The 25,226-nt window shown below is 53.8% G+C and overlaps 1 protein-coding gene across 3 annotated transcripts in view; it reads right to left on the reverse strand.

The window, feature by feature from the left end:
- The window catches only part of LOC116954782 (kinesin heavy chain-like), a 62,534-nt gene that overhangs the window by 18,127 nt on the left and 19,181 nt on the right, over positions 1-25,226 (reverse strand). For all 3 annotated transcript variants that reach the window (XM_076052542.1, XM_076052541.1, XM_076052540.1), the window contains exons 3-18: positions 19,137-19,210; positions 16,725-16,829; positions 15,996-16,044; positions 13,017-13,072; positions 11,374-11,461; positions 10,917-11,041; positions 9,693-9,797; positions 8,993-9,141; positions 7,841-7,989; positions 6,905-7,122; positions 5,940-6,008; positions 5,264-5,470; positions 4,426-4,569; positions 2,226-2,414; positions 1,980-2,097; positions 590-666 (exon numbers count right to left, since the gene is read on the reverse strand). In XM_076052542.1, coding sequence (XP_075908657.1) covers positions 590-666; positions 1,980-2,097; positions 2,226-2,414; positions 4,426-4,569; positions 5,264-5,470; positions 5,940-6,008; positions 6,905-7,122; positions 7,841-7,989; positions 8,993-9,141; positions 9,693-9,797; positions 10,917-11,041; positions 11,374-11,461; positions 13,017-13,072; positions 15,996-16,044; positions 16,725-16,829; positions 19,137-19,210 — 1,922 coding nt within the window. The remainder of the gene's footprint in view (positions 1-589; positions 667-1,979; positions 2,098-2,225; positions 2,415-4,425; positions 4,570-5,263; positions 5,471-5,939; positions 6,009-6,904; positions 7,123-7,840; positions 7,990-8,992; positions 9,142-9,692; positions 9,798-10,916; positions 11,042-11,373; positions 11,462-13,016; positions 13,073-15,995; positions 16,045-16,724; positions 16,830-19,136; positions 19,211-25,226) is intronic.

Below are 25,226 nucleotides of genomic sequence, written 5' to 3' on the forward strand. Positions count from 1 at the left end.
TGATGGCGCTGATGATGGTGCCGATGATGATGGCGCCAATGATGATGGTGCCGATGATGTTGCTGATGATGATGGCACTGATGATGGCGCTGGTGACGATGGTCCTGATGATGACAGCGTTGATGATAATGGCGCTGATGATGGTGCTGATGATGATGGTACTAATGATGATGGCGCTGATGATGGTGGCACTGATGATGGTGCGGATGATGGCGCTGATGATGATGGTACTGATGATGACGGTGCTGATGATGATACTGATGATGATGCCGCTGATGAAGATGTAGCTAATGATGATGGCACTGATGATGATGGTGCTGATGATGATTGTGTGCAGGGCAAGCTGCATCTACTCAATGGATGAGCATCTCGAGTTCCACATCAAGGCACAAAGACAAAGATCCCCCGTGTAACCTTAACCAACTGCTGGGGCAAGTGCTGTCAGCGAGCACCTGTGAAGGCCGACACGGCACACGAGGGGGTGGGTGGCCAGCACCACGCCCGGCCGCCTTTGTCTCCCCAGTGCTGATGATTACACACAGCACCAGGTGCTCGTTTAAGGCTGAGTCGACCTAGGGGGGGGGTCCACCTTCATCTCATGAGCATCCTGCAGTTTGTCCAGATGCTCCTTCTCCTTGTCCTTGAACGAGACTTCGTGCATTTTCTCTGTGACGACGAGGAGGGGGAGGAGGAGGGTGAGGAGGACGAGGAGGAGGGTGAGGAGGACGAGGAGGAGGGTGAGGAGGAGGGTGAGGAGGAGGGTGAGGAGGGTGAGGGTGAGGAGGACGAGGAGGAGGGTGAGGAGGGTGAGGGTGAGGAGGACGAGGAGGAGGGTGAGGAGGAGGGTGAGGAGGAGGGAGAGGAGGGTGAGGAGGAGGGAGAGGAGGAGGGTGAGGAGGAGGGTGAGGAGGAGGGTGAGGAGGGTGAGAAGGGTGAGGGTGAGGAGGAGGGAGAGGAGGAGGGTGAGGAGGAGGGAGAGGAGGAGGGTGAGGAGGAGGGTGAAGAGGAGGGTGAGGAGGAGGGTGAGGAGGGTGAGGAGGAGGGTGAAGAGGAGAGTGAGAAGGAGGGTGAGGAGGAGGGTGAGGAGGAGGGTGAGGAGGAGGGTGAGGAGGGTGAGGAGGAGGGTGAGGAGGAGGGTGAGGAGGAGGGTGAGGAGGGTGAGGAGGGTGAGGAGGAAGGTGAGGAGGAGGGTGAGGAGGAGGGAGAGGAGGAGGGAGAGGAGGAGGGAGAGGAGGAGGGTCAGGAGGAGGGTGAGGAGGAGGGTGAAGAGGAGGGTGAGGAGGAGGGAGAAGAGGGTGTGATTAAAACCATCATCAGAACACGATGACAAGGCATATGGTAGCCTCCTGGTAACGAGACACCATGGCGACTGGAAGCCATGTCAACCAGTAGTCATAGAAACATGACGTCATGGCTACTGGTGGTCATGGCAACTGGTGTCATGGGAACGTGATCGTCACAGTGACCGTGTGTCACAGCAGTGCGGGGCCTCGTGGCAACGAGGTGTCACGGTAACCGGGTGTGGTGGAACCAAGGTGTCGTTGCCACAAAGAAACCATGGCAACCAAGCAGAATGGGAACTGTGGCCCATGGTGACAAGGCATGACAGCAACTTGCTGCCATGGCAATGAGCCAATTTGGCAGTTGGTTACCAAGGTAACAGGTTGCTATGGCAACAAGGCTTTAAGGCTACGTACAGTGCAAAAGAAGTTCAACATACGTGTCATTAACAGCAGGGCATTGCGGTGACCAGTCGTCATGACAATACAATGCCACGGCAACCAGGTGCCATGGCAACCGGCATCACATCAACCAGGTGCCACGGCAAACCAGGCTCCATTTCGGACGTGACTTAACGCACGTAATGTGGAACTTCTTTCGCACCGTACGCGGCCAACCGCGCTAATCGGAGGTGCGCGGGAAGGACAACAATGCATTGCAGCGACTGGTCTCCGCGGCGACGGGCGTGGCGGACCGACCCTGAGCACGCAGCTGAGCGAGCTCCTCGCTGAGCGTGTCGTAGGCGTCCTCCAGCTGCCGCTTCTTCAGCTCCACGCTCTGCATGTACTCGCTGAGCGAGCGGATCTTCGCCTCGTGCTGCGGGGGGCAGAGGGGGGAGGGAGGGGGGTACAGGCGCGGTGAAGGGTTCGGTCCAATTGTGTGCAGGGATTGGATGACGACGGCTGGCGGCGGCGGCGGTGACGGCGGTGGTGCGGGCGCGGCACCTGCGAGATGAGCAGCTGGCAGGCGGCGAGTTCGCGCTCGGACGCCTCGGCCTTGCGGCTGCACTCGCCCTGCGTGGCCTCCAGCTGGCGGCTGCGCTTCACCAGAGACTTCACCTCCGACTTCATCTTGCTCACGTAGAGGCGCGCCACCGTGAACTCCTCCTCGATCATGCCGCTCGCGTCCGCCGCCTGCGGAGCGAAGGCGACGCGGGCGGCGGTTAACGCCGGGGACGCCGGGGACCGGCAACACCGCCGGGGGCGCGCACGCCGACGCGGAGCACGCCAACACGGAACACGCCAACATGGAACAACACGCCAACACAGAACACGCCAACACGGAACACGCCAACACGGAACACGCCAACAAGGAGCACGCCAACGCGGAACACGCCAACACGGAACACGCCAACACAGAACACGCCAACACGGAACACGCCAACACGGAGCACGCCAACACGGAACACACCAACACGGAACACGCCAACACGGAACACGCCAACACGGAACACGCCAACACGGAACACGCCAACACGGAGCACGCCAACACGGAACACGCCAACACAGAACACGCCAACACAGAACACGCCAACACGGAACACGTCAACACAGAACACGCCAACATGGAACACGCCAACACGGAATACGCCAACATGGAACACGCCAACATGGAACACGCCAACACGGAACACGTCAACACAGAACACGCCAACATGGAACACGCCAACACAGAACACACCAACACAGAACACGCCAACATGGAACACGTCAACACGGAGCACGCCAACATGGAACACGCCAACGCGGAGCACGCCAACATGGAACACGCCAACATGGAACACGTCAACACGGAGCACGCCAACATGGAACACGCCAACACAGAACACGCCAAAACAGAACACGCCAACGCGGAACACGCCAACACAGAACACGCCAACATGGAACACGTCAACACAGAACACGCCAACATGGAACACGCCAACACAGAACACGCCAACATGGAACACGCCAACACGGAGCACGCCAACATGGAACACGCCAACACAGAACACGCCAACATGGAACACGCCAACACGGAGCACGCCAACATGGAACACGCCAACACAGAACACGCCAACATGGAACACGCCAACACGGAACACGCCAACATGGAACACGCCAACATGGAACACGCCAACATGGAACACGCCAACATGGAGCACGCCAACATGGAACACACCAACATGCAACACGCCAACATGGAACACGCCAACATGCAACACGCCAACATGGAACACGCCAACACGGAACACGTCAACATGGAACACGCCAACACAGAACACGCCAACATGGAACACGCCAACATGGAACACACCAACACGGAGCACGCCAACACGGAACACGCGTGCTCAAGCGAACACGCGTGTTCCCCCGCTTACACGGAGGCAGGAGGATGCGCGGAGGGCAACAGGAGGGCAGGAGGAGGGGTGAGGCAGAGTCGGACAGAATAAGAGGAGGCGATGAAGATGAGGAGAGGGAATGGCAAGGTAAGAGGGAGGTGAGGAGGGGGGTGGGGTGAGGAGGGAGGGGTGAGGAGGGAGGGGTGAGGAGGGGGGGTGAGGAGGGAGGTGAGGAGGGAGGTGAGGAGGGAGGTGAGGAGGGAGGGGTGAGGAGGGAGGTGAGGAGGGAGGGGTGAGGAGGGGGGGTGAGGAGGGAGGGGTGAGGAGGGAGGGGTGAAGAGGGAGGGGTGAGGAGGGAGGTGAGGAGGGAGGGGTGAGGAGGGAGGGGTGAAGAGGGTGGGGTGAAGAGGGGGGGTGAGGAGGGAGGGTGAGGAGGGAGGAGTGGGGAGGGAGGGGGGGTGAGGAGGGAAAGGTGAGGAGGGAGGGGGGTGAGGAGGGAGGGGTGAGGAGGGAGGGGTGAGGAGGGGGGCGTGGAGGGAGGGGTGAGGAGGGAGGGGTGAAGAGGGTGTGGTGAGGAGGGGGGGGGGGTGAGGAGGGAGGGTGAGGAGGGAGGAGTGGGGAGGGAGGGGGGGTGAGGAGGGAAAGGTGAGGAGGGAGGGGGGGTGAGGAGGGAGGGGTGAGGGGTGAGGAGGGAGGGTGAGGAGGGAGGGTGAGGAGGGAGGAGTGGGGAGGGAGGGGGGTGAGGAGGGAGGAGTGGGGAGGGAGGGGGGTGAGGAGGGAGGGGTGAGGGGTGAGGAGGGAGGGGTGAGGAGGGGGGCGTGGACCTTGATGTCGCTGTTGCCCACGGCCGTGCCGATCTCCCCCAGGTCCTTGAGCAGCGACGACAGCATCTCGGTGACGCGCTTCTTGTGGTGACTGCTTGTCTCCTGGAGCCGCTGCACCTCGGCCTCGCTTGCCGCCAGGGAGCTCTGCGCACACCGTCGTCATCACCGTCATCATCACCGTCGTCAACATCATCATCGCCGTCGTCATCATCGTCATCATCATCACGTCATCTGATCGCATAACATCGTGTCGTCACGTCATTGTCATTAGCATCAATCGTGTCATCATCATCATCATCGTTATCATCGTCATCTTCGTCGTCATTGTCATTAAACATTGTCATCATCATCAACATCGTCATTGTCATCACGTCATCATCGTCATCATCATCATCGTCGTCATCACGTCTTCATCATCGTCATCATTGTCGTCATCATCATCGTCATCATCGTTGTCATCGTCATCAACATTATCATAAACATTGTCATCATCATCATTGTCGTCATCAACATGGTCATCATCATCATCATCGTCCTCATCACGTCTTCATCATCGTCATCATTGTCGTCATCATCGTTGTCATCGTCATCAACATTATCATAAACATTGTCATCATCATCATTGTCGTCATCAACATGGTCATCATCATCGTCCTCATCATAGTCGTCGTCGTCATTATCGTCGTCGTCATCATCGTCATCATCGTTATCATCGTCATCAACATTATCATAAACATTGTCATCATCATCATTGTCGTCATCAACATGGTCATCATCATCATCATCGTCCTCATCATAGTCGTCGTCATTATCATCGTCGTCATCGTCGTCGACGCACGATCTTCTGGGCGAGCTCCTCGCTGAGCGCCGCGTAGTCGCGGCCGCGGTCCTCAGCCTCCTGCGACTTTTGGTCGTAGTTGACGGCGAGCTCCTCGAGCGCCTGCAGCACCTCCTTCACCTCCTCCTTGGCCGCCTCGTTCTCGGCCTGCAGCCGGGAGAGCTCCTCCTGGACGCCCTCGTGGTCGCGGCGCGTCGACGCGATCAGCTGAGACGCGGCCCAGACAACATCGCCACCGTCATCGCCGTCGTCATCGCCACCATCATCGCCATCGTCATCGCCGTCGTCATCAGCATCGTCATCACCATCACCATCATCACCATCGTCAGCATCATCACCATCATCATCACCATTATCATCACTATCATCATCCCCATCATCACCATCGTCATCATCATGACCATCGTCATCATCATCCCCATCATTACCTTCACAATCACCATCATCACCAGTATCGTCATCACCATCGTCATCATCACCACCATGATCACCATTATCGACACCGTCGTCATCGCCATCGTCACCATCAAATCACCATCGTCATCATTACCATTGTCATTACTATCATCATCCCCATCATGAACATCGTCATCACCATAATCATCACCATCGTCAGCATCGTCACCATCACTGTCATCGACGACACCATCGCCACTGGTGTCCACATGGCGCTCACCTCCTCCTGATCCAGCATCTGCTGCTTGAGTTTCTCGGCCAGCTGGCTCTGCTGGTTGATCTCATCATCCTGAGCAGAGTGGGCAGCGACATCATCATCATCGTCATCATCATCATCGTCGTCGTCGTCATCATCATCACCGTCATTGTTATCGTCAATGATGGTGATGTTAAAGACCCCGCGACGACTCCCCGTCACTCGTGCTCTGTACTGGGCTCTTGTAGTATGAGTAAATAAATAACGAGATATGATGATGATAATAAACATAATCATATAAACAAAACTTTTCACCGGTGATGTCATTCCCGCATGCGTGACGTCATTCCAGCGTGGGCGTGACGTCATTCCAGCGTGGGCGTGACGTCATTCCAGCGTGGGCGTGACGGCATTCCAGCGTGGGCGTGACGTCGGTCCAGCGTGGGCGTGACGTCATTCCAGCGTGGCCGTGATGTCATTCCAGCGTGGGCGTGACGTCATTCCAGCGTGGGCGTGACGTCATTCCAGCGTGGGCGTGACGTCATTCCAGCGTGGCGTGACGTCATTCCAGCGTGGGCGTGACGGCATTCCAGCGTGGGCGTGACGTCGGTCCAGCGTGGGCGTGACGTCATTCCAGCGTGGCCGTGACGTCATTCCAGCGTGGGCGTGACGTCATTCCAGCGTGGGCGTGACGTCATTCCAGCGTGGGCGTGACGTCAGTCCAGCGTGGGTGTGACGTCATTCCAGCGTGGGCGTGACGTCAGTCCAGCGTGGGTGTGACGTCATTCCAGCGTGGGCGTGACGTCAGTCCAGCGTGGGTGTGATGTCATTCCAGCGTGGGCGTGACGTCATTCCAGCGTGGGCGTGGCCTCGTTCCCACGTGCGTCCCCGCGTGTTCCCGTGCCCCCCGACCTGTGTCCAACCACCGCCCCCCCCCCCGTCGCGTGCTCCACCAACCCCCCGCCCACCGCCCCCCCCCCACCCCTCACCTTGTCATCGAGCTGCTTGTAGAGGTGGCGGATGTCGTCGTCGTACTTGATCCGCTCGGCGTCGCCGATGCGCGTCGCCGGGACCGCCGGCGCGGTGGGGGTGTCGGCGCCGCCGCCGCCCCCGCCGCCCCCGGATGCCGGCGCGTTGTCCACCGTCATGGCCTCCAGGCTGCGGCGCTCCTTGGCGTCCAGCTGCTCGCTCTCGGGCACCGACTCGCCTGCGGGGAGGGGTAGAGGAGACGGGTCATGGGGAGAGGTCACGGGGAGAGGTCACGGGGAGGGGTCACGGGGAGGGGTCGTGGGGAGAGGTCGCGGGGTGAGGTTGTGGGGAGAGGTCGCGGGGTGAGGTCGCGGGGTGAGGTCGTGGGGAGAGGTCGTGGGGAGAGGTCGTGGGGAGAGGTCGTGGGGAGAGGTCGCGGGGAGAGGAGCGGCATCGTCACGTGCAGTTACGAGTCATTACAAATCATCACGATTCGTCACGAGTCATCATCACGCGTCATCATCACGAGTCATCACGAGTCATCATCACGAGTCATCATCACGAGTCATCATCACGAGTCATCACGAGTCATCATCACGAGTCATCACGAGTCATCACGAGTCATCACGAGTCATCATCACGAGTCATCATCACGAGTCATCACGAGTCATCACGAGTCATCATCACGAGTCATCATCACGAGTCGTCATCACGAGTCGTCACGAGTCGTCATCACGAGTCATCATCACGAGTCATCATCACGAGTCATCACGAGTCATCACGAGTCATCACGAGTCATCATCACGAGTCATCATCACGAGTCATCACGAGTCATCACGTGTCATCATCACGAGTCATCATCACGAGTCGTCATCACGAGTCGTCACGAGTCGTCATCACGAGTCATCATCACGAGTCATCATTACGAGTCGTCATCACGAGTCGTCGTCACGCACCGTTGCGCCAGCGCAGGAGCTCGGCCTCCAGCCTCGTCACGGCCATCTTGAGCCCCTTGTTCTTGTCCTTCTCCTTCTCGAACTTCTTCTTCCACTCCTCGGCCGTGAGCTCCAGGTTCACGCTCACCTGGTTCTTGATGGTCTTTGCCCTGCGCACACAGCCCACACGGCACACGGTGGTGCACACAGACGAACGCTCGCGCACCGCTGTGCGCGAGCGTGCGCGTGTGCAGGTACCGCCCCTCGCAGTGGGGAGCGGTAGTGTAGTGGTTAGCGCTACGCTGCGCTATGAACCTGGCGACCCGGGTTCGATTCCCGCTCACGGCCAACACCAGTGACGATTATCTGAACCGGTCCCGGGCCTCCCCTAGGTCGACTCAGCCTCAAATTAGTACCTGGTGCGGTGTGTAAACATTGCCACTAGGGAGACGAAGGCGGTCGGGCGTGGTGCTGGCCACCCACCCCCGCGTGTGCCACAGTGCCGGCCTTCATAGGTGCTCGCTAACAGCACTTGCCCCTACAGTCTGTTAAGGCTATACGGGGGGTCTTTGTCTTTGTATGCGTGTGTGTGTGTGCGTGTGTGTGTGTGTGTGCGTGCGTGTGTGTGTGTGCGTGTTTGTGTGTGCGTGTGTGTGTGTGTGTATGTGTGTGCGTGTGTGTGCGTGCGTGTGTGTGTGCGTGTGTGTGTGTGCGTGTGTGTGTGCGTGTGTGTGTGTGCGTGTGTGTGTGTGCGCGCCTTCATAGGTGCTGCTCGCTAACGGCACTTGCCACAGCAGTCTGCTGAAGGCTACACAGTGCGGGACCTTTGTCTTTGTTGCGTGAGCAGTGCAGCGGTCGGCGCTACAGCTGCGCTGCGAACCCGGCGACCCGAGTTCGATTCCCGCTCACGGCCACCAACACCGGTCACGATTATATGAACCGCTCCTGGGCCTCCCCTAGGTCGACTCGGCCTCAAACGACTCCCCGGCGCGGTGTGTCGCGTAAACATCGCCGCTGGGGAGGCAAAGGCCGCCGGGGCGTGCTGCTGCTGGCCACCCACCCCCTCGTGTGCTGCTTCTCACTAACAGCCACTTGCCCCAACAGTCTGCCAAGGCTACACAGGGCGGGACCTTTGCCTCTGTGCGCGTGCGCGTGCGCAGCAGCCAGCCTCACCGCTGGCCGAACATGAGCGTGGACTTGGACTCGGCCTCGTTGTAGGCCGAGGGCGAGCAGCAGATGACTATCGTTGTGCGGCAGTTCCCGCCCAGCGAGTCCTGCAGGATGCGCGTCATCTTGCTGTCCCGGTACGGCACGTGCGTCTTCTGCAGACAAAGACGACACAAAGACAACGGTCGTCATCCCCCCACCCCCCCCCGCCCCCGCCCATCGTGTCGCCTCAACAGACTGTTGGGGCAAGTGGCTGTTAGTGAGCGCCTATGAAGGCCGGCACGGCGTGTGAGGGAGGGGTGGGTGGCCAGCAACCACGCCCGACGATCTTAAAACACCCGGTCCTGACCCTGATCCTACCCTTAACTCTAAGCAAAACCCTCGCCACAACCTTAGCACCAACCCTAACTTTAGCAATATCACTCCTCCCTTACTCTAGCCGTGACCATGACCCCAGCTCTAACCCTTGACCCCAGCGATATCCCTAACCCTTGACCCCAGCTCTATCCCTAACCCTTGACCCCAGCTCTTTCCCTAACCCTCAACCCAAGCTCTATCCCTAACCCTCGACCCCAGCTCTATCCCTAACCCTTGACACCAGCTCTATCCCTAACCCTTGACCCCAGCTCTATCCCTAACCCTCAACCCGAGCTCTATCCCTAACCCCTGACCCATGACAGTGACCCCGTGCATGAGCCGAGCTCACCGTGCCCTCGGCGAGGGCCGAGATGACGTTGCCGAGCGAGGAGAGCGACTTGTTGATGTTCTTCGCCTCGTCCAGGACGGCTCCCTCCGCTCCCGTCTTGCTCACCTGGCGCGGACAACACACGGCGCTGAGCGCACAGAGGCAAAGGTCGCCCACGTAGCCTCAAACAGACCGCCGGGGCAAGTGCCGCCGTGAGCGAGCGGCGACCCCTGCAACCGGAGGCGATGCCGTTGCTGCTCCGCTCTACGAATGAGTCGGGAGGCTGCTGCTGCTCGCCACCCCGGTAGCGTGCCACCAAGAGATGGGGCCTCCACCCATCAGCCCCACACAAAAGAGAAAGCCACAAAGCTCATGCCCGGGTGTGCTATGTCGTTAAAATATTTTCCGCTCCCTCCACTCCCTGCAGTTGTGGAGAGAGTGGAGGCGTTCCCGTGCTCCATTTTCCTTACATCAGCTGCTTACCGCTGTGTCTAAGCTACCTGGTCTATCGCTCCACGCAAAGCTCCGGGTCTTCTCGGCCACGGTCATTGCCCTCCCCGTCTCTACGCTTGCGAAACGTGGACCCTGTTAAAGGAACATCTGCGCCGATTTTACACATTCAGGTTGGGCCTGCTGCCTACGGTCCATCCTGAGTTTAACCAGACTGGATTGTGTGTGGAACTCAAAGATCCTTGAAATATCTCCACTGTTACGTTAGTGAGCTCCTCTGGCTGGGTCTTGTTGCCCGCATGCCCAGCCACCGCACGCCCAAGCAGCTTCTGTTTGGCTGGATAGAGGGGGCTAAACGGGCACGAGACGGGCTGGAGAAGAGATGGAGTGATGTGGTACTGGAGGATGTGGAGCTGAGTGGACTTGCTAATGACTGGTACCAGCGGAGTTAAGATCGGTCTCTATGGAGGATGCTCGTGAAGGACGCTGCTACTGGCAAGTTGGAGGCAGTCAGGGCAAAGTAGCGACGCTCACAACAATGAGCGGAGTGCCGGACGGATAAAGCGAGTTGGCACAGTGAGGAGCACCAGCCAGTCATCTTAGTTAGTCAACGCATAGCACCTGGGTCTGTCCCGTGACCTCCTCCTCCTCTTCCTGCACCTAGCCTGGCACTTAGCTGTGCATGGCGGTTTTTGTTGTTGTTGTGTCTGCGGCATCATGATGACGACGATGACGACAATGATGATGACGACGACGCCGATGACAGCGATGACGACGACGACGACGCCATCTCACCTTCTCGCTGCCAGCCAGGTCGACGAGGTAGAGCTTGCCGCTGAGCTTCTGCTCTGTCTCGACGTTCTCCTGCTTGACGTTGATGAGGAAGATGCTGTGGCTGCGTGAGCTGTGCTCGTTCATGTCTGCCGCCACGCACAAAGACAAGAGGCCACCCACGGATCCCTCAACAGCCTTGAGAAAGGCCACACTGGGGACGTGTGTGTGTGTACGTGCGTGTGTGTGTGCGCGTGCGTGTGTGTGCACGTGCGTGTGTGTGTGTGCGCGTGTGTGTGTGTGCACGTGTGTGTGTGTGTACGTGTGCGTGTGTGTGCACGTGTGTGTGTGTGTGCGCGCGTGTGTGTGTGCGCGTGTGTGTGTGTGCACGTGCGTGTGTGTATGCACGTGCGTGCGTGTGTGCACGTGCGTGTGTGTGTGTACGTGTGCGTGTACGTGCGCGTGCGTGCGTGTCGCGTACTCGTCACGGCGACGTGCCGGTTGGACTTCCCCTCGTCGATGACGTCCATCACCTCCTCAGGGCTCGACACGAAGCGCTCCGTGCAGCCCTAGACGTCGTCGCAGTGACACGTGACACAAAGACACGGTGACACAAAGACACGGTGACACAAAGACACGGTGACACGGTGACACAAAGACACGGTGACACAAAGACACGGTGACACAAAGACACAGTGACACAAAGACACGGTGACACAAAGACACAGTGACACAAAGACACGGTGACACAAAGACACGGTGACACAAAGACACGGTGACACAAAGACACGGTGACACAAAGGCACGGTGACACAAAGACACGGTGACACAAAGACACGGTGACACAAAGACACGGTGACACAAAGACACGGTGATACGGTGACACAAAGACATGGTGACACAAACATACGGTGACACAAAGACACAGTGATACGGTGACACAAATACACAGTGACACAAAGACATGGTGATACGGTGACACAAATACACGGTGACACAAAGACATGGTGATACGGTGACACAAAGACACGGTGACACAAAGTGACACAAAGACACGGTGACACACAGACACGGTGACACAAAGACACGGTGACACAAAGACACGGTGACACGGTGACACAAAGACACGGTGACACAAAGACACGGTGACACAAAGACACGGTGATACAAAGACACGGTGATACAAAGACACGGTGACACAAAGACACGGTGACACAAAGACACGCTGACACAAAGACACGGTGACACAAAGACACGGTGATACGGTGACACAAAGACATGGTGACACAAAGATACGGTGATACGGTGACACAGCAACACAGTGGCACGGTGACACAAAGACACATCGAAGGGGTGACACGAGATGCACAAACACACCACGTGAACACAGCGACACATCGTCATGGCGACACGTCAACACACCACGTGAACAGTGTCACATCACCATGGCGACGCATCAACTCACCATGTGAACACAGCATCACATCGCCATGGCCACGCATCAACACACCACGTGAACACAGCATCACATCGCCACGGTGACGCGTCAACACACCACGTGAACACAGCGTCGCATCGCCACGGCGACACGTCAACACACCACGTGAACACAGCGTCACATCGCCATGGCGACGCATCAACACACCACGTGAACACAGCGACACATCGCCACGGCGACACGTCAACACACCACGTGAACACAGCGACACATCGCCACGGCGATGCGTCAACACACCACGTGAACACAGCGTCGCATCGCCACGGCGACACGTCAACACACCACGTGAACACAGCGTCACATCGCCATGGCGACACGTCAACTCACCACGTGAACACAGCGACACATCGTCACGGCGACGCGTCAACACACCGCGTGAACACAGCGTCGCATCGCCACGGCGACGCGTCAACACACCACGTGAACACAGCGACACATCGTCACGGCGACGCGTCAACACACCACGTGAACACATCGTCACATCGCCGCGTCGCACCAAGCGCTACACCCGACACGAGCGCTGTGAGAGAGAGAAACTCTCTCTGCGGGATTGCGATGGGCTGCAACGTCACAACGCTCGCGGACCCCGCGGCACAGCAGCACAGTGACACAACGCTGCTCCGTACCTTGACGTACGGCACGCGGTTCTTGTCCTCGTGAACGGACAGGTTCGTCTTGGAAACTGAAAAACACACACGCGGCGCATGTTCACACTCGCACGTTTACACACGTGCTCACACTCACGTTTAGACACACCACACACGCACAATCACGCACTTTTACACGTTCACACACTTAGACGTTCACACACACGCACGTTCACACACTTGCATGTTCACACGCACGTTCACACTCGCACGTTTATTACACACGTGTTCACACTCACGTTTACACACCACACACGCACATTCACGCACTTTTACACGTTCACACACGCGCACGTTCACACACTTAGACGTTCACACACACGCACGTTCGCACGCAACACACGTTCATGCACACACCTGTTCACACACATACAGCACACGCACATGAACACACTCGCCGCGACTTCTTTACCACTCCTCTCCAGCCTCCACACAACCCTCACCTCTCCCCCCCCCCATTGCTAATGAACGAGACGTTACATGTGGCAGCGATCTGGAGCACCCGGAGGAAAACCCTTGCGGGCGATGGGGAACAGATGGAGAGATCATTTGAACACGTGCTCGTAGGCTTTCGCGACCAATATCATCCATGATAGAGGTTATTTTGTGTTAGATCGCGTAAATATATAAATGTGTCGTCGTTAAACTCCTGCACCACCCGACACAGCCGACTAGTAAGGTGTTGTCACGTAAGCAGAACGTGGCCAATTCGTCACTAGTACAGCACTAGTGTATAGTGTAGTGTATAGTGTAGTGTATAGTGTAGTGTATAGTAGTGTAGTGTATAGTGTAGTGTATAGTAGTGTAGTGTATAGTAGTGTAGTGTATAGTGTAGTGTATAGTAGTGTAGTGTATAGTGTAGTGTATAGTGTAGTGTATAGTTTAGTGTATAGTGTAGTGTATAGTAGTGTATAGTGTAGTGTATAGTGTAGTGTATAGTGTAGTGTATAGTGTAGTGTATAGTAGTGTAGTGTATAGTGTAGTGTATAGTGTAGTGTATAGTAGTGTAGTGTATAGTGTAGTGTATAGCAGTGTAGTGTATAGTAGTGTAGTGTATAGTGTAGTGTATAGTGTAGTGTATAGTGTAGTATATAGTAGTGTAGTGTATAGTGTAGTGTATAGTAGTGTAGTGTATAGTGTAGTGTATAGTAGTGTAGTGTATAGTGTAGTGTATAGTGTAGTGTATAGTTTAGTGTATAGTGTAGTTTATAGTAGTGTAGTGTATAGTGTAGAGTGTAGTGTATAGTGTAGTGTATAGTAGTGTAGTGTATAGTGTAGTGTATAGTGTAGTGTATAGTAGTGTAGTGTATAGTAGTGTAGTGTATAGTAGTGTAGTGTATAGTGTAGTGTATAGCAGTGTAGTGTATAGTAGTGTAGTGTATAGTGTAGTGTATAGTGTAGTGTATAGCAGTGTAGTGTATAGTGTAGTGTATAGTAGTGTAGTGTATAGTGTAGTGTATAGTGTAGTGTATAGTGTAGTGTATAGTTTAGTGTATAGTCTAGTATATAGTGTATAGTGTAGTGTATAGTGTAGTGTATAGTCTAGTATATAGTGTATAGTGTAGTGTATAGTGTAGTATACTAGTACAGCACTAACCAGTTGTGTGTTGGAGAGCAAATCCACATTTACGATCTGAGTACGGCGTTTTGCCAGTAATTATAGTAATGATGATGCGAGTTGTAATTACTGGCGAAACGTCGTACTTTAGATTGCAAATGTTGTGGATTTGCTCTCCAACACACAACCGGTGGTGCTGTGCTAGTGGCGAATTGGCCACGTGACGAACCTTACTGATTGGCTGTGTCGGGTAGTGGCGGGTTGAATAACACGTTTATATATTTACTAGCTGTACTACCCGGCTTCGCCCGGGACTTGGGATTCACCACGGCCGGCCGCCTTTGTCTCGCCAGTGGCGGTGTTCACACACCACACCAGTTGCTCGTTTGAGGCTGAGTCGACCTAGGGGAGGCCCAGGACCGGTTGAAATAATCGTCACCGGTGGTGGCCGTGAGCGGGAATCGAACTCGGCTCGCCAGATTCGTCGCGCGGCGTAGCGCTAACCGCTACACTACAATGCGTTACGCTTCCACACACACACAGACACACACACAGACACATACACAGACATACACACAGACACACACACATACACAGACACACACACAGACACATACACAGACACACACACAGACACACACACAGCGCGCTAACCGCTACACTACAATGCGTTACGCTTCCACGTGCGTGGGTCACGTGACAGATTTGACGTCACAGCTCACTTTTCGCCCAAAAAATAAATACATTATTGAGCTCGCCCCCCCCCCCCCCAAAAAAAAAAGTGTATTTGTTTTTATTTTTGCATGGTGTACAAGTCTGGAAAGTACCCACATGGCAAATTTACAGTTTGTTGCATGTCGGGAAGTACGCTAAACATTTTGAACAGATACACATAATCACAACTTTGCCCTTTACACATATGGAGATACGTGATCTAACCCAAAAGCAATCTCGATAATGACAGATGGAGATTCGCCCACACTTTGCTCTACTGCCTTCTCCTGGCGAGCCAGGGCTATAGTGCCTCCTCTTCGACGCCCACGGGGAGTGAGTTTCACACGCCATCTGCGCGGTAATCCACCAAACCCTCGCTGCTGCTGCTGCCTCTATAGGGCTGGGTTACAGGCAGTCACGTGCAGCAGCGTAGCCACCACCGCAATCACCATCAGCAGCAGTATGAGCGGCACAACCATCTGCAGAAGCACTACCGCAATCATCAGCACGACGACCACCACAATCACCATCGGCAGCAGTATGAGCGGCACAATCATCAGCAGAAGCACCACCACAATCATCAGCACGACGAGCACCACAATCACCATCAGCAGCAGTATGATCGGCACAACCATCAGCAAAAGCTCTACCACAATCATCAGCACGACACCACGTGATGTTCTCACCGTCAAGGAGATCGCGAATCTTGTCCATGTAGATCTCAAAGTAGGAGACCTATACGGGGCAAGAGATCACGTGACAATGATGCGCTCGCCCACTCGCTCACACGGAGACGCGACCCAGTGACGCACGGGTAGTCTCATGCCTGTCAACCCCTTATCAGTGCCCCCCCTTATCACAGACCAATTCAGACCCTATTGGTCACCCCGTGCCCCTTATAAATCGCAACGCTCATCCTACAAAGTCCCATCATCACAAGGGAGAAACACAAACACTTATTTTTGTTGCCCGTGTTGAAACGGCTGTACGCCGTGTGGACCTGAAAACTTGATTTGCCTGTACGAGAATACGGGGTGAACCGTGATGGGTTGACAGCTGTGTAGTCTGCGTGCATGTCGTGTCTGTGTTGTTTGTGAGGAGTGGCGGTGCAGCGGTTAGCGCGCTTTGCGCTACGAACACGGCGACCCGAGTTCGATTCCCGCTCACGGCGACCGCCACCACCGGTGACGATTCTCTGAACCGGTCCTGGGCTTCCCCTAGGTCGACTCAGCCTCGAATGAGTAGCTGGTGCCGTGTGTAAATATCGCCACTGGGGAGACAAAGGCGGCCGGGCGTGCGTGGTTGCTGGCCAACCACCCCCTCGTGTGCCGTGCCGACATTCACAGGTGCTGCTCGTTAACAGCACTTGCCCCAGCAGTTGGTTAAGGTTACACGGGGGATCTTTATCTTTGTACCTTGATGTGGAACTCAAGATTCTCATCCATTGAATAGATGTAGTTGAAGACGTCCTGGACGATGCGGGGGATGATGCCCATCAGGTGCCCATCGTGCAGCTTGCCCTGCACACCATCATCATCAGCATCGTCATCATCGGCACCATCATCATCAGAACAATCATCATCAGCATCGTCATCATCGGCACCATCATCATCAGAACAATCATCATCAGCATCGTCATCATCTGCACCATCATCATCAGAACAATCATCATCAGCATCGTCATCATCGGCACCATCATCAGAACAATCATCATCAGCATCGTCATCATCTGCACCATCATCATCAGAACAATCATCATCAGCATCGTCATCATCGGCACCATCATCATCAGAACAATCATCATCAGCATCGTCATCATCGGCACCATAATCATCAGAACAATCATCATCAGCATCATCATCATCGGCACCATAATCATCGGCGCCACCATCATCAGCACCATCATTATCAGCGCCATCATAATCAGTGCCATCATCATCAGCGCCATCATAATCAGCGCCATCATCATCAGTGCCATCATCATCAGCGCCATCATCATCAGTGCCATTATAATCAGTGCCATCATCATCAGCCCCATCAATATCAGCGCCATCATAATCAGTGCCATCATCATCAGTGCCATCATCATCAGCGCCATCATCATCAGTGCCATTATAATCAGTGCCATCATCATCAGCCCCATCAATATCAGCGCCATCATAATCAGTGCCATCATCATCAGCGCCATCATCATCAGTGCCATTATAATCAGTGCCATCATCATCAGCCCCATCAAAATGAGCGCCATTATAATCAGTGCCATCATCATCAGCCCCATCAATATCAGCGCCATCATAATCAGTGCCATCATTAGCAGCGCCATCATCATCAGTGCCATTATAATCAGTGCCATCATCATTAGCCCCATCTTCATCAGCGGCATCATCATCAGCGTCATCATCAGCGTCATCAGCACCATCGTGAGCAATACTATCATCACTAGTGCCATCGTCATCATCAGTGCCATCATCAGCGACATCATCAGCGCCATCATCATCAGCGCTATCATCAGAGCAGTATTCAAAGTTGACACATTATTATTCAATGAGTCAGTGATTGCACGTTCAAAATTATAAGAAAGAAAAAACTGGATTCACAGTTTATTAATCTACACGTTACACTTAGCGAGTATATTTATAAATGCGCAACTCTTATAACCTAGGTTATCACGGGTGTGCAAGATTCATACATTGTAAGCTCGATTTAACAGTTCGATTTAACTTACTCACTCTACACAACAACAAAAATACAAAGATCCTCCATGTAGCCTTAACAGACTGTTGGGGCAAGTCCTGTTAGTAAGCACCTACGAAGGCCGGCATGGCACACGAGGGGGTGGGTGGCCAGCACTACGCCCGGCCGCCTTTGTCTGCCCAATGGCGATGTTTACTACACACCGCACCAGGTACTCGTTTGAGGCCGAGTCGACCTAGGGGAGGCCCAGGACCGATTCAGATAATCGCCACTGGTGTTAGCCATGTGCGGGAATCGAACTCAATTCACCGGGTTCGTAGCGCAGCACGCTAACCACTACACTACCGCTCCCCAACGTACACACACACACACATGTACACACACACACACACGTACATACACACACACGTACATACACACACATGTACATACACACACACATGTACATACACACATGTACATACACACACACGTACATACACACACACGTACATACACACACACACGTACATACACACATATGTACATACACACACACACGTACATACACACACATGTACATACATACACACGTACATACACACACATGTACATACACACACACGTACATACACACACATGTACATACACACACACATGTACATACACACACACATACATACACACACACACGTACATACACACACTTGATCATACACACACATGTACATACACACACTACATACACACACATGTACATACACACATGTACATACACACACACGTACATACACATACATACACACACATGTACATACACACACACGTACATACACACACACGTACATACACACACGTACATACACTCACATGTACATACACACACATGTACATACACACACGTACATACACACACGTACATACACATACACGTACATACACACACATGTACATACACACACATGTACATACACACACACACTACATACACACACATGTACATACACACACATGTACATACACACACACGTACATACACACACACACGTACATACCAATCGGATTACACTTGCTACCGGATCACGAAGATGCGGGGGCTTACAGGAACCTTTCAGACGCTAATCCGATTGCAGTCAAGGGATTGCGACTCTCACCTCCATCGTGTGGGTCTTTCCCGACGACGTCTGCCCATAAGCGAAGATTGTTCCATTGTAACCTTCCAGGACATCTGTACACAGACAAAGACAAAGATCCCCCAGTATAGCCTTAACAGACTGCAGGGGCAAGTGCTGTTGGCGAGCAGCACCTATGAAGGCCGGCACGGCGCACGAGGGGGTGGGTGGCCAACACCACGCCCGGCCGCCTTTGTCTCCCCAGTGGCGATGTTTACACATCGCACCAGGTACTCGTTTGAGGCTGAGCCGACAGCCAGAAAGCCGCACACATCACCGACTAAACACCGTCACGACATCACACACGAACCGCCATCACTATCGCCATCAGCCGAACCACCGCCGCCACCTCTTTTTAATTTTAAGACAATTTTGTTTTTTTCTCTCCGGGCTCTGATCCCCGGATCGCCGCTGTTGCCGTCATCGTCATCGTCGTAATCGTCGTCATAATCGTCGTCATCGTCATCATCGTCGTCATCATCATCGTCGTCATCGTCATTATCGTCGTCGTCATTGTCGTCGTCATCGTCATCATCGTCGTCATCGTCATCATCGTCGTCGTCGGCATCGTCGTCATCATCACAATTGTCGTCGTCATCGTCGTCGTCATTGTCGTCGTCGTCATCGTCATGGCATCACGACGACAAAGAAGCCATGCAGACGCCTCCGCGTGAGCAGAGAACGGCCCGCGGAAGTGGACATCACAGAGCTAGCTCCGAGATCCCTTCGTCACGTGACGCTCTAGTCCACACACACAAAGCACTGCCTCACCCGCTCTGCCGTATGAGAGGGGTGTTCATCACCAGCGATAGTTTAACTCCCAGAGAGCCATAAATTCGCAAATGAAGTGCAGAACCAAATTTGAATTGTGACGTTGGTTCGTGTGTGTTAGTGTGTGTTAGTCACAGGTGCTGGCTAAAGTGGCTCCTCGGGATAGAGTCATCTTGTTGGGTGACCTCAATGCCCGAGTGGGTCATGATGCTGGCACCTGGTCTGGAGTGATTGGAGGGCATGGGCCAGATCAGCTCAATAACAACGGTAGGAGGCTGCTAGATTTTTGTGCAGCCCATGGGCTTGTAATTACCAATACGCTGTTCCGGCATCGGAGCATCCACACAGCATCATGGATGCATGCCGGGTCCAAGCAAGAACATCTGCTGGACTACATAGTGACGGACCAGCGGATGCGAGCCCATGTCCTTGACACCAGGACCTATTGTGGAGCTGATCTGCCTTCTGACCATCGAGTAGTCATCTGTAAGATGCGCCTGTCATTCTTCCACTTCGGTTGTGGGTGTACATCCAGGACCCCATTCCAACCTAAAGTGGCCTGGTCTCAATTAGCTGATGAGAGTTGCAAGCGAGAATTTCATCATCGCTTGCGGCTGGGGTTGGCATCGTCCCCCACTCCTCCTGATGTCGAGGGTAAATGGGCGAGGTTTAGGACTGTGACTAATGCAGCTGCAATGGCTGCTTTGGGTACACGGTCCAGACCTCCCCAGAGACCCTGGCTGACAGAGGAGGCCCACTGTCATCGGCTACAGATTCCCACGTCAAAGAATGAGGAGGCTTACCGCAGCCTTCGCTCGGAGGTTCGGAGAGCCGTGAGGCGCTGCAAGGATGGGTGGTGGTCGCGGGTTGCTGAGGAGATGGAGTTTGCCTCAGTGGCCCGCGATCACAAATCTCTATTTAACTCCATCAAAAAAGTAACCAGCAGTGCCACACCTATTACCATCATTAGGGGAAAAAATGGTGTTCCAATCTCCGACCCCCAGGAACAGGATTGCAGATTTGCTGAGCATTTCTGTGAGGTCCTGGGGGAGGGGAAACCCAGCCAGGAAAGCATCGTGGCACAAAGAGGGGATGACCCTGCTGAGGCTGCGATGCCTCAAATATCGGAAGAAGTCACCCCCTGTGAGTGGCTGTCTGAGGTGCCATCTGTTGGGGAAGTACTGAAGGCGATCCGGAGTCTGAGACCAGGAAAGGCACCGGGCAGAGATGATCTCCCAAGCGAAATGCTGAGGGAGGGTGGCGTTTGTGCACAGACTGCCCTATTTGACACCATAACAACAGTCTGGACCACTGGATGGGTTCTGCAGGATTGGAAGGATTCCCCTGTAGTCCCTATCTTTAAGAAGGGGGACCGTACAAACTGTAACAACTACAGGGGCATCTCACTCCTCAGTATGCCGGGAAAGGTCCTGGCAAGGATTATTCAACATCTTCTTGCCAGGCACGCTGAGGAGAGGCTTGCGGAGTCCCAATGCGGTTTCAGGAAAGGGCGGGTCTGCACAGATGCCACAGCAGAGGTGTAGGGAATTATTGACCTGGTCAAAGCCTATGATACCATCAGTAGGACTGGGCTCTGGGTTGTTCTTCGTGTTTTTGGAGTCCCTGACCCCCTGCTCAGAGCCATTCCCTCTGTACACCTTGGGGTGCGACAGGGATATCCTCTGGCTCCCACATTATTTATCATCTATTTTGACCACGTAGTTCGTGGAGCCTTCAATAGCTGTACCGGGGGAATCTCCATTTGGTCCAGATATAATGGGAGGCTGATTGATGCCCGGGTGTGGTCAAGGGATGGCTCCCAATTGCTCAACCATGTTATGTATGCCGATGATTTGGTAATAGCTGCTCATTCAGAGGAGAAGTTGGAGACGCTGCTGCTGAAACTGGAGCGTGCCACTAAGAGATGGGGCCTTACCATCAGCCCCACCAAAACTAAGCACCTGCCTTAATTTTGGACCCCATTAATGGAACATCTTCGCCAGTTAGAAACATTTAGGCTAGCCTGCCTACGATCCATCCTGGGGTTAACCAGGCTGGATTGTGTGAGGAGCGCACAAATCATTGAAATATCTGGGTAAGGTCCCATCGGTGAGCTCCTCCGGCAGGCAAGGCTGCGTTGGCTGGGTCATGTAGCCGACATGCCCAGCCACCGCATGCCTAAACAGCTTTTGTTCGGCCAGATCGAGGGGGCTAAACGGACGCGGCACGGGCTAGAGAAGAGATGGAGTGATGTGGTACAGGAGGACGTGGAGCTGAGTGAACTTGCCGATGACTGGTACCAGCGGTGTCAAGATCGGCCTCTGTGGAGGAGGCTCGTGAAGGATGCTACTGGGCAGTTGGAGGCAGGCGCCCTCCAACAACAACGGAGGGCGGAGGAGCGAGCTCACAACAACGAGCGGAGCGCCGGGTGGCTAAAGCACAGCAGGTTGGCACAGTAGGGGGCACAGGTGGTGCATCAGCCAGTCATCTCAGTCAGTCGACCCGTGGCACCTGGGTCTGCCCCGTGACCTCTTGCCAGTGGGCGTTCGACACTTCACGTGGCCTCAAGGTGCACATGGCCTGGCACAAGCGTCGTGGTGACGTCACCGCCACTTAGTGGCGAATGGCGGTTGTTGTTGTTGTTGTGTGTGTTAGTGTGTTTTAGTGTGGGTTAGTGTGTGTCAGTGTGTTAGTGTGTGTTAGTGTGTTTTAGTGTGTTTTACTGTGTTAGTGTGTGATAGTGTGTGTGCAGTCATTAGTGAGTGGGCGAAAACAATCAACTCACTACACTTGAGAACCTGGTTTAATCACAACCAAGTTTATGCAAGTGTGAGTCTATGTGTCTCTGTGTGAGTCTATGGGTCTTTGTGTGAGTCTATGGGTCTCTGTGTGAGTCTATGGGACTCTGTGTGAGTCTATGGGTCTCTGTTTGAGTCTGTGGGTCGTTGTGTGAGTCTATGGGTCGTTGTGTGAGTCTATGGGTCTCTGTGTGAGTCTATGGGTCTCTGTGTGAGTCTATGGGTCTCTGTGTGAGTCTATGGGACTCTGTGTGAGTCTATGGGTCTCTGTGTGAGTCTGTGGGTCGCTGTGTGAGTATATGTGTCTCTGTATGAGTCTATGGGTCTCTGTGTGAGCCTATGGGCCTGTGTGAGTCTATGGGTATCTGTGTGAGTCTATGGGTCTGTGTGTGAGTCTATGTGTCTCTGTGTGTGTCTATGTGTCTCTGTGTGAGTCTATGGGTCTCTGTGTGAGTCTTTGGGCCTCTGTGTGAGTCTATGTGTCTCTGTGTGAGTCTATGGGCCTCTTTGTGAGTTAAGGTGTCCCTGTGTGAGTCTATGGTTTTCTGTGTGTGTCTATGGGTCTCTGTGTGAGTCTATGGGTCTGTGTGTGAGTCTATGTGTCTCTGTGTGTGTCTATATGTCTCTGTGTGAGTCTATGGGTCTCTGTGTGAGTCTATGGGCCTCTGTGTGAGTATATGTGTCTCTGTGTGAGTCTATGGGCCTCTGTGTGAGTAAATGTCTCTGTGTGAGTCTATGGGCCTCTTTGTGAGTCAAGGTGTCTCTGTGTGAGTCTATGTGTCTCTGTGTGTTTCTGTGTGTCTCTGTGTGAGTCTATGGGTCTATGTGTGAGTCTATGGGCCTCCTTGTGAGTCTAGGTGTCTCTGTGTGAGTCTATGGGTCTCTGTGTGAGTCTGTGTGTCTCTGTGTGTGTCTATGTGTCTCTGTGTGTGTCTGTGTGTCTCTGTGTGTGTCTGTGTGTCTCTGTGAGTGTTTGTGTGTCTCTGTGTGAGTCTATGGTTCTCTGTGTGTGTCTATGGGTCTCTGTGTGAGTCTATGGGTCTGTGTGTGAGTCTATGTGTCTCTGTGTGTGTTTGTGTGTCTCTGTGTGAGTCTATGGGTCTCTGTGTGAGTCTGTGTGTCTCTGTGTGTGTCTATGTGTCTCTGTGTGTGTCTGTGTGTCTCTGTGTGTGTCTGTGTGTCTCTGTGAGTGTTTGTGTGTCTCTGTGTGAGTCTATGGTTCTCTGTGTGTGTCTATGGGTCTCTGTGTGAGTCTATGGGTCTGTGTGTGAGTCTATGTGTCTCTGTGTGTGTTTGTGTGTCTCTGTGTGAGTCTATGGGTCTCTGTGTGAGTCTGTGTGTCTCTGTGTGTGTCTATGTGTCTCTGTGTGTGTCTGTGTGTCTCTGTGTGTGTCTGTGTGTCTCTGTGAGTGTTTGTGTGTCTCTGTGTGAGTCTATGGTTCTCTGTGTGTGTCTATGGGTCTCTGTGTGAGTCTATGGGTCTGTGTGTGAGTCTATGTGTCTCTGTGTGTGTCTATATGTCTCTGTGTGAGTCTATGGGTCTCTGTGTGAGTCTATGGGCCTCTGTGTGAGTATATGTGTCTCTGTGTGAGTCTATGGGCCTCTCTGTGAGTCAAGGTGTCTCTGTGTGAGTCTATGTGTCTCTGTTGGTTTCTGTGTGTCTCTGTGTGAGTCTATGGGCCTCTGTGTGAGTATATGTGTCTCTGTGTGAATCTATGGGCCTCTTTGTGAGTCAAGGTGTCTCTGTGTGAGTCTATGGGTCTCTGTGTGAGTCTATGGGCCTCTGTGTGAGTATATGTGTCTCTGTGTGAGTCTATGGGCCTCTTTGTGAGTCAAGGTGTCTCTGTGTGAGTCTATGGGTCTGTGTGTGAGTCTATGTGTCTCTGTGTGTGTCTATATGTCTCTGTGTGAGTCTATGGGTCTCTGTGTGAGTCTATGGGCCTCTGTGTGAGCATATGTGTATCTGTGTGAGTCTATGGGCCTCTTTGTGAGTCAAGGTGTCTCTGTGTGAGTCTATGTGTCTCTGTGTGTTTCTGTGTGTCTCTGTGTGAGTTTATGGTTCTATGTGTGAGTCTATGGGCCTCTTTGTGAGTCTAGGTGTCTCTGTGTGAGTCTATGGGTCTCTGTGTGAGTCTGTGTGTCTCTGTGTGTGTCTATGTGTCTCTGTGTGTGTCTGTGTGTCTCTGTGTGTGTCTGTGTGTCTCTGTGTGAGTTTTTGTGTCTCTGTGTGAGTCTATGGGTCTTTGTGTGAGTCTGTGTGTCTATGTGTCTCTGTGTGAGTCTATGTGTCTCTGTGTGTGTCTATGTGTCTCTGTGTGTGTCTCTGTGTCTCTGTGTGTGTCTATGTGTCTCTGTGTGAGTCTGTGTGTCTATGTGTCTCTGTGTGAGTCTATGAGTCTCTGTGTGAGTCTATGTGTCTCTGTGTGTGTCTATGTGTCTCTGTGTGTTTATGTGTCTCTGTGTGAGTCTATGTGTCCCTGTGTGAGCCTATGTGTCTCTGTGT

This window comes from Petromyzon marinus, chromosome 56 (genome assembly GCF_048934315.1).
Source record: "Petromyzon marinus isolate PM22_M1 ecotype Great Lakes invasive population chromosome 56, UKy_Petmar_22M1.pri1.0, whole genome shotgun sequence".
Classification (NCBI taxonomy): domain Eukaryota; kingdom Metazoa; phylum Chordata; class Hyperoartia; order Petromyzontiformes; family Petromyzontidae; genus Petromyzon; species Petromyzon marinus.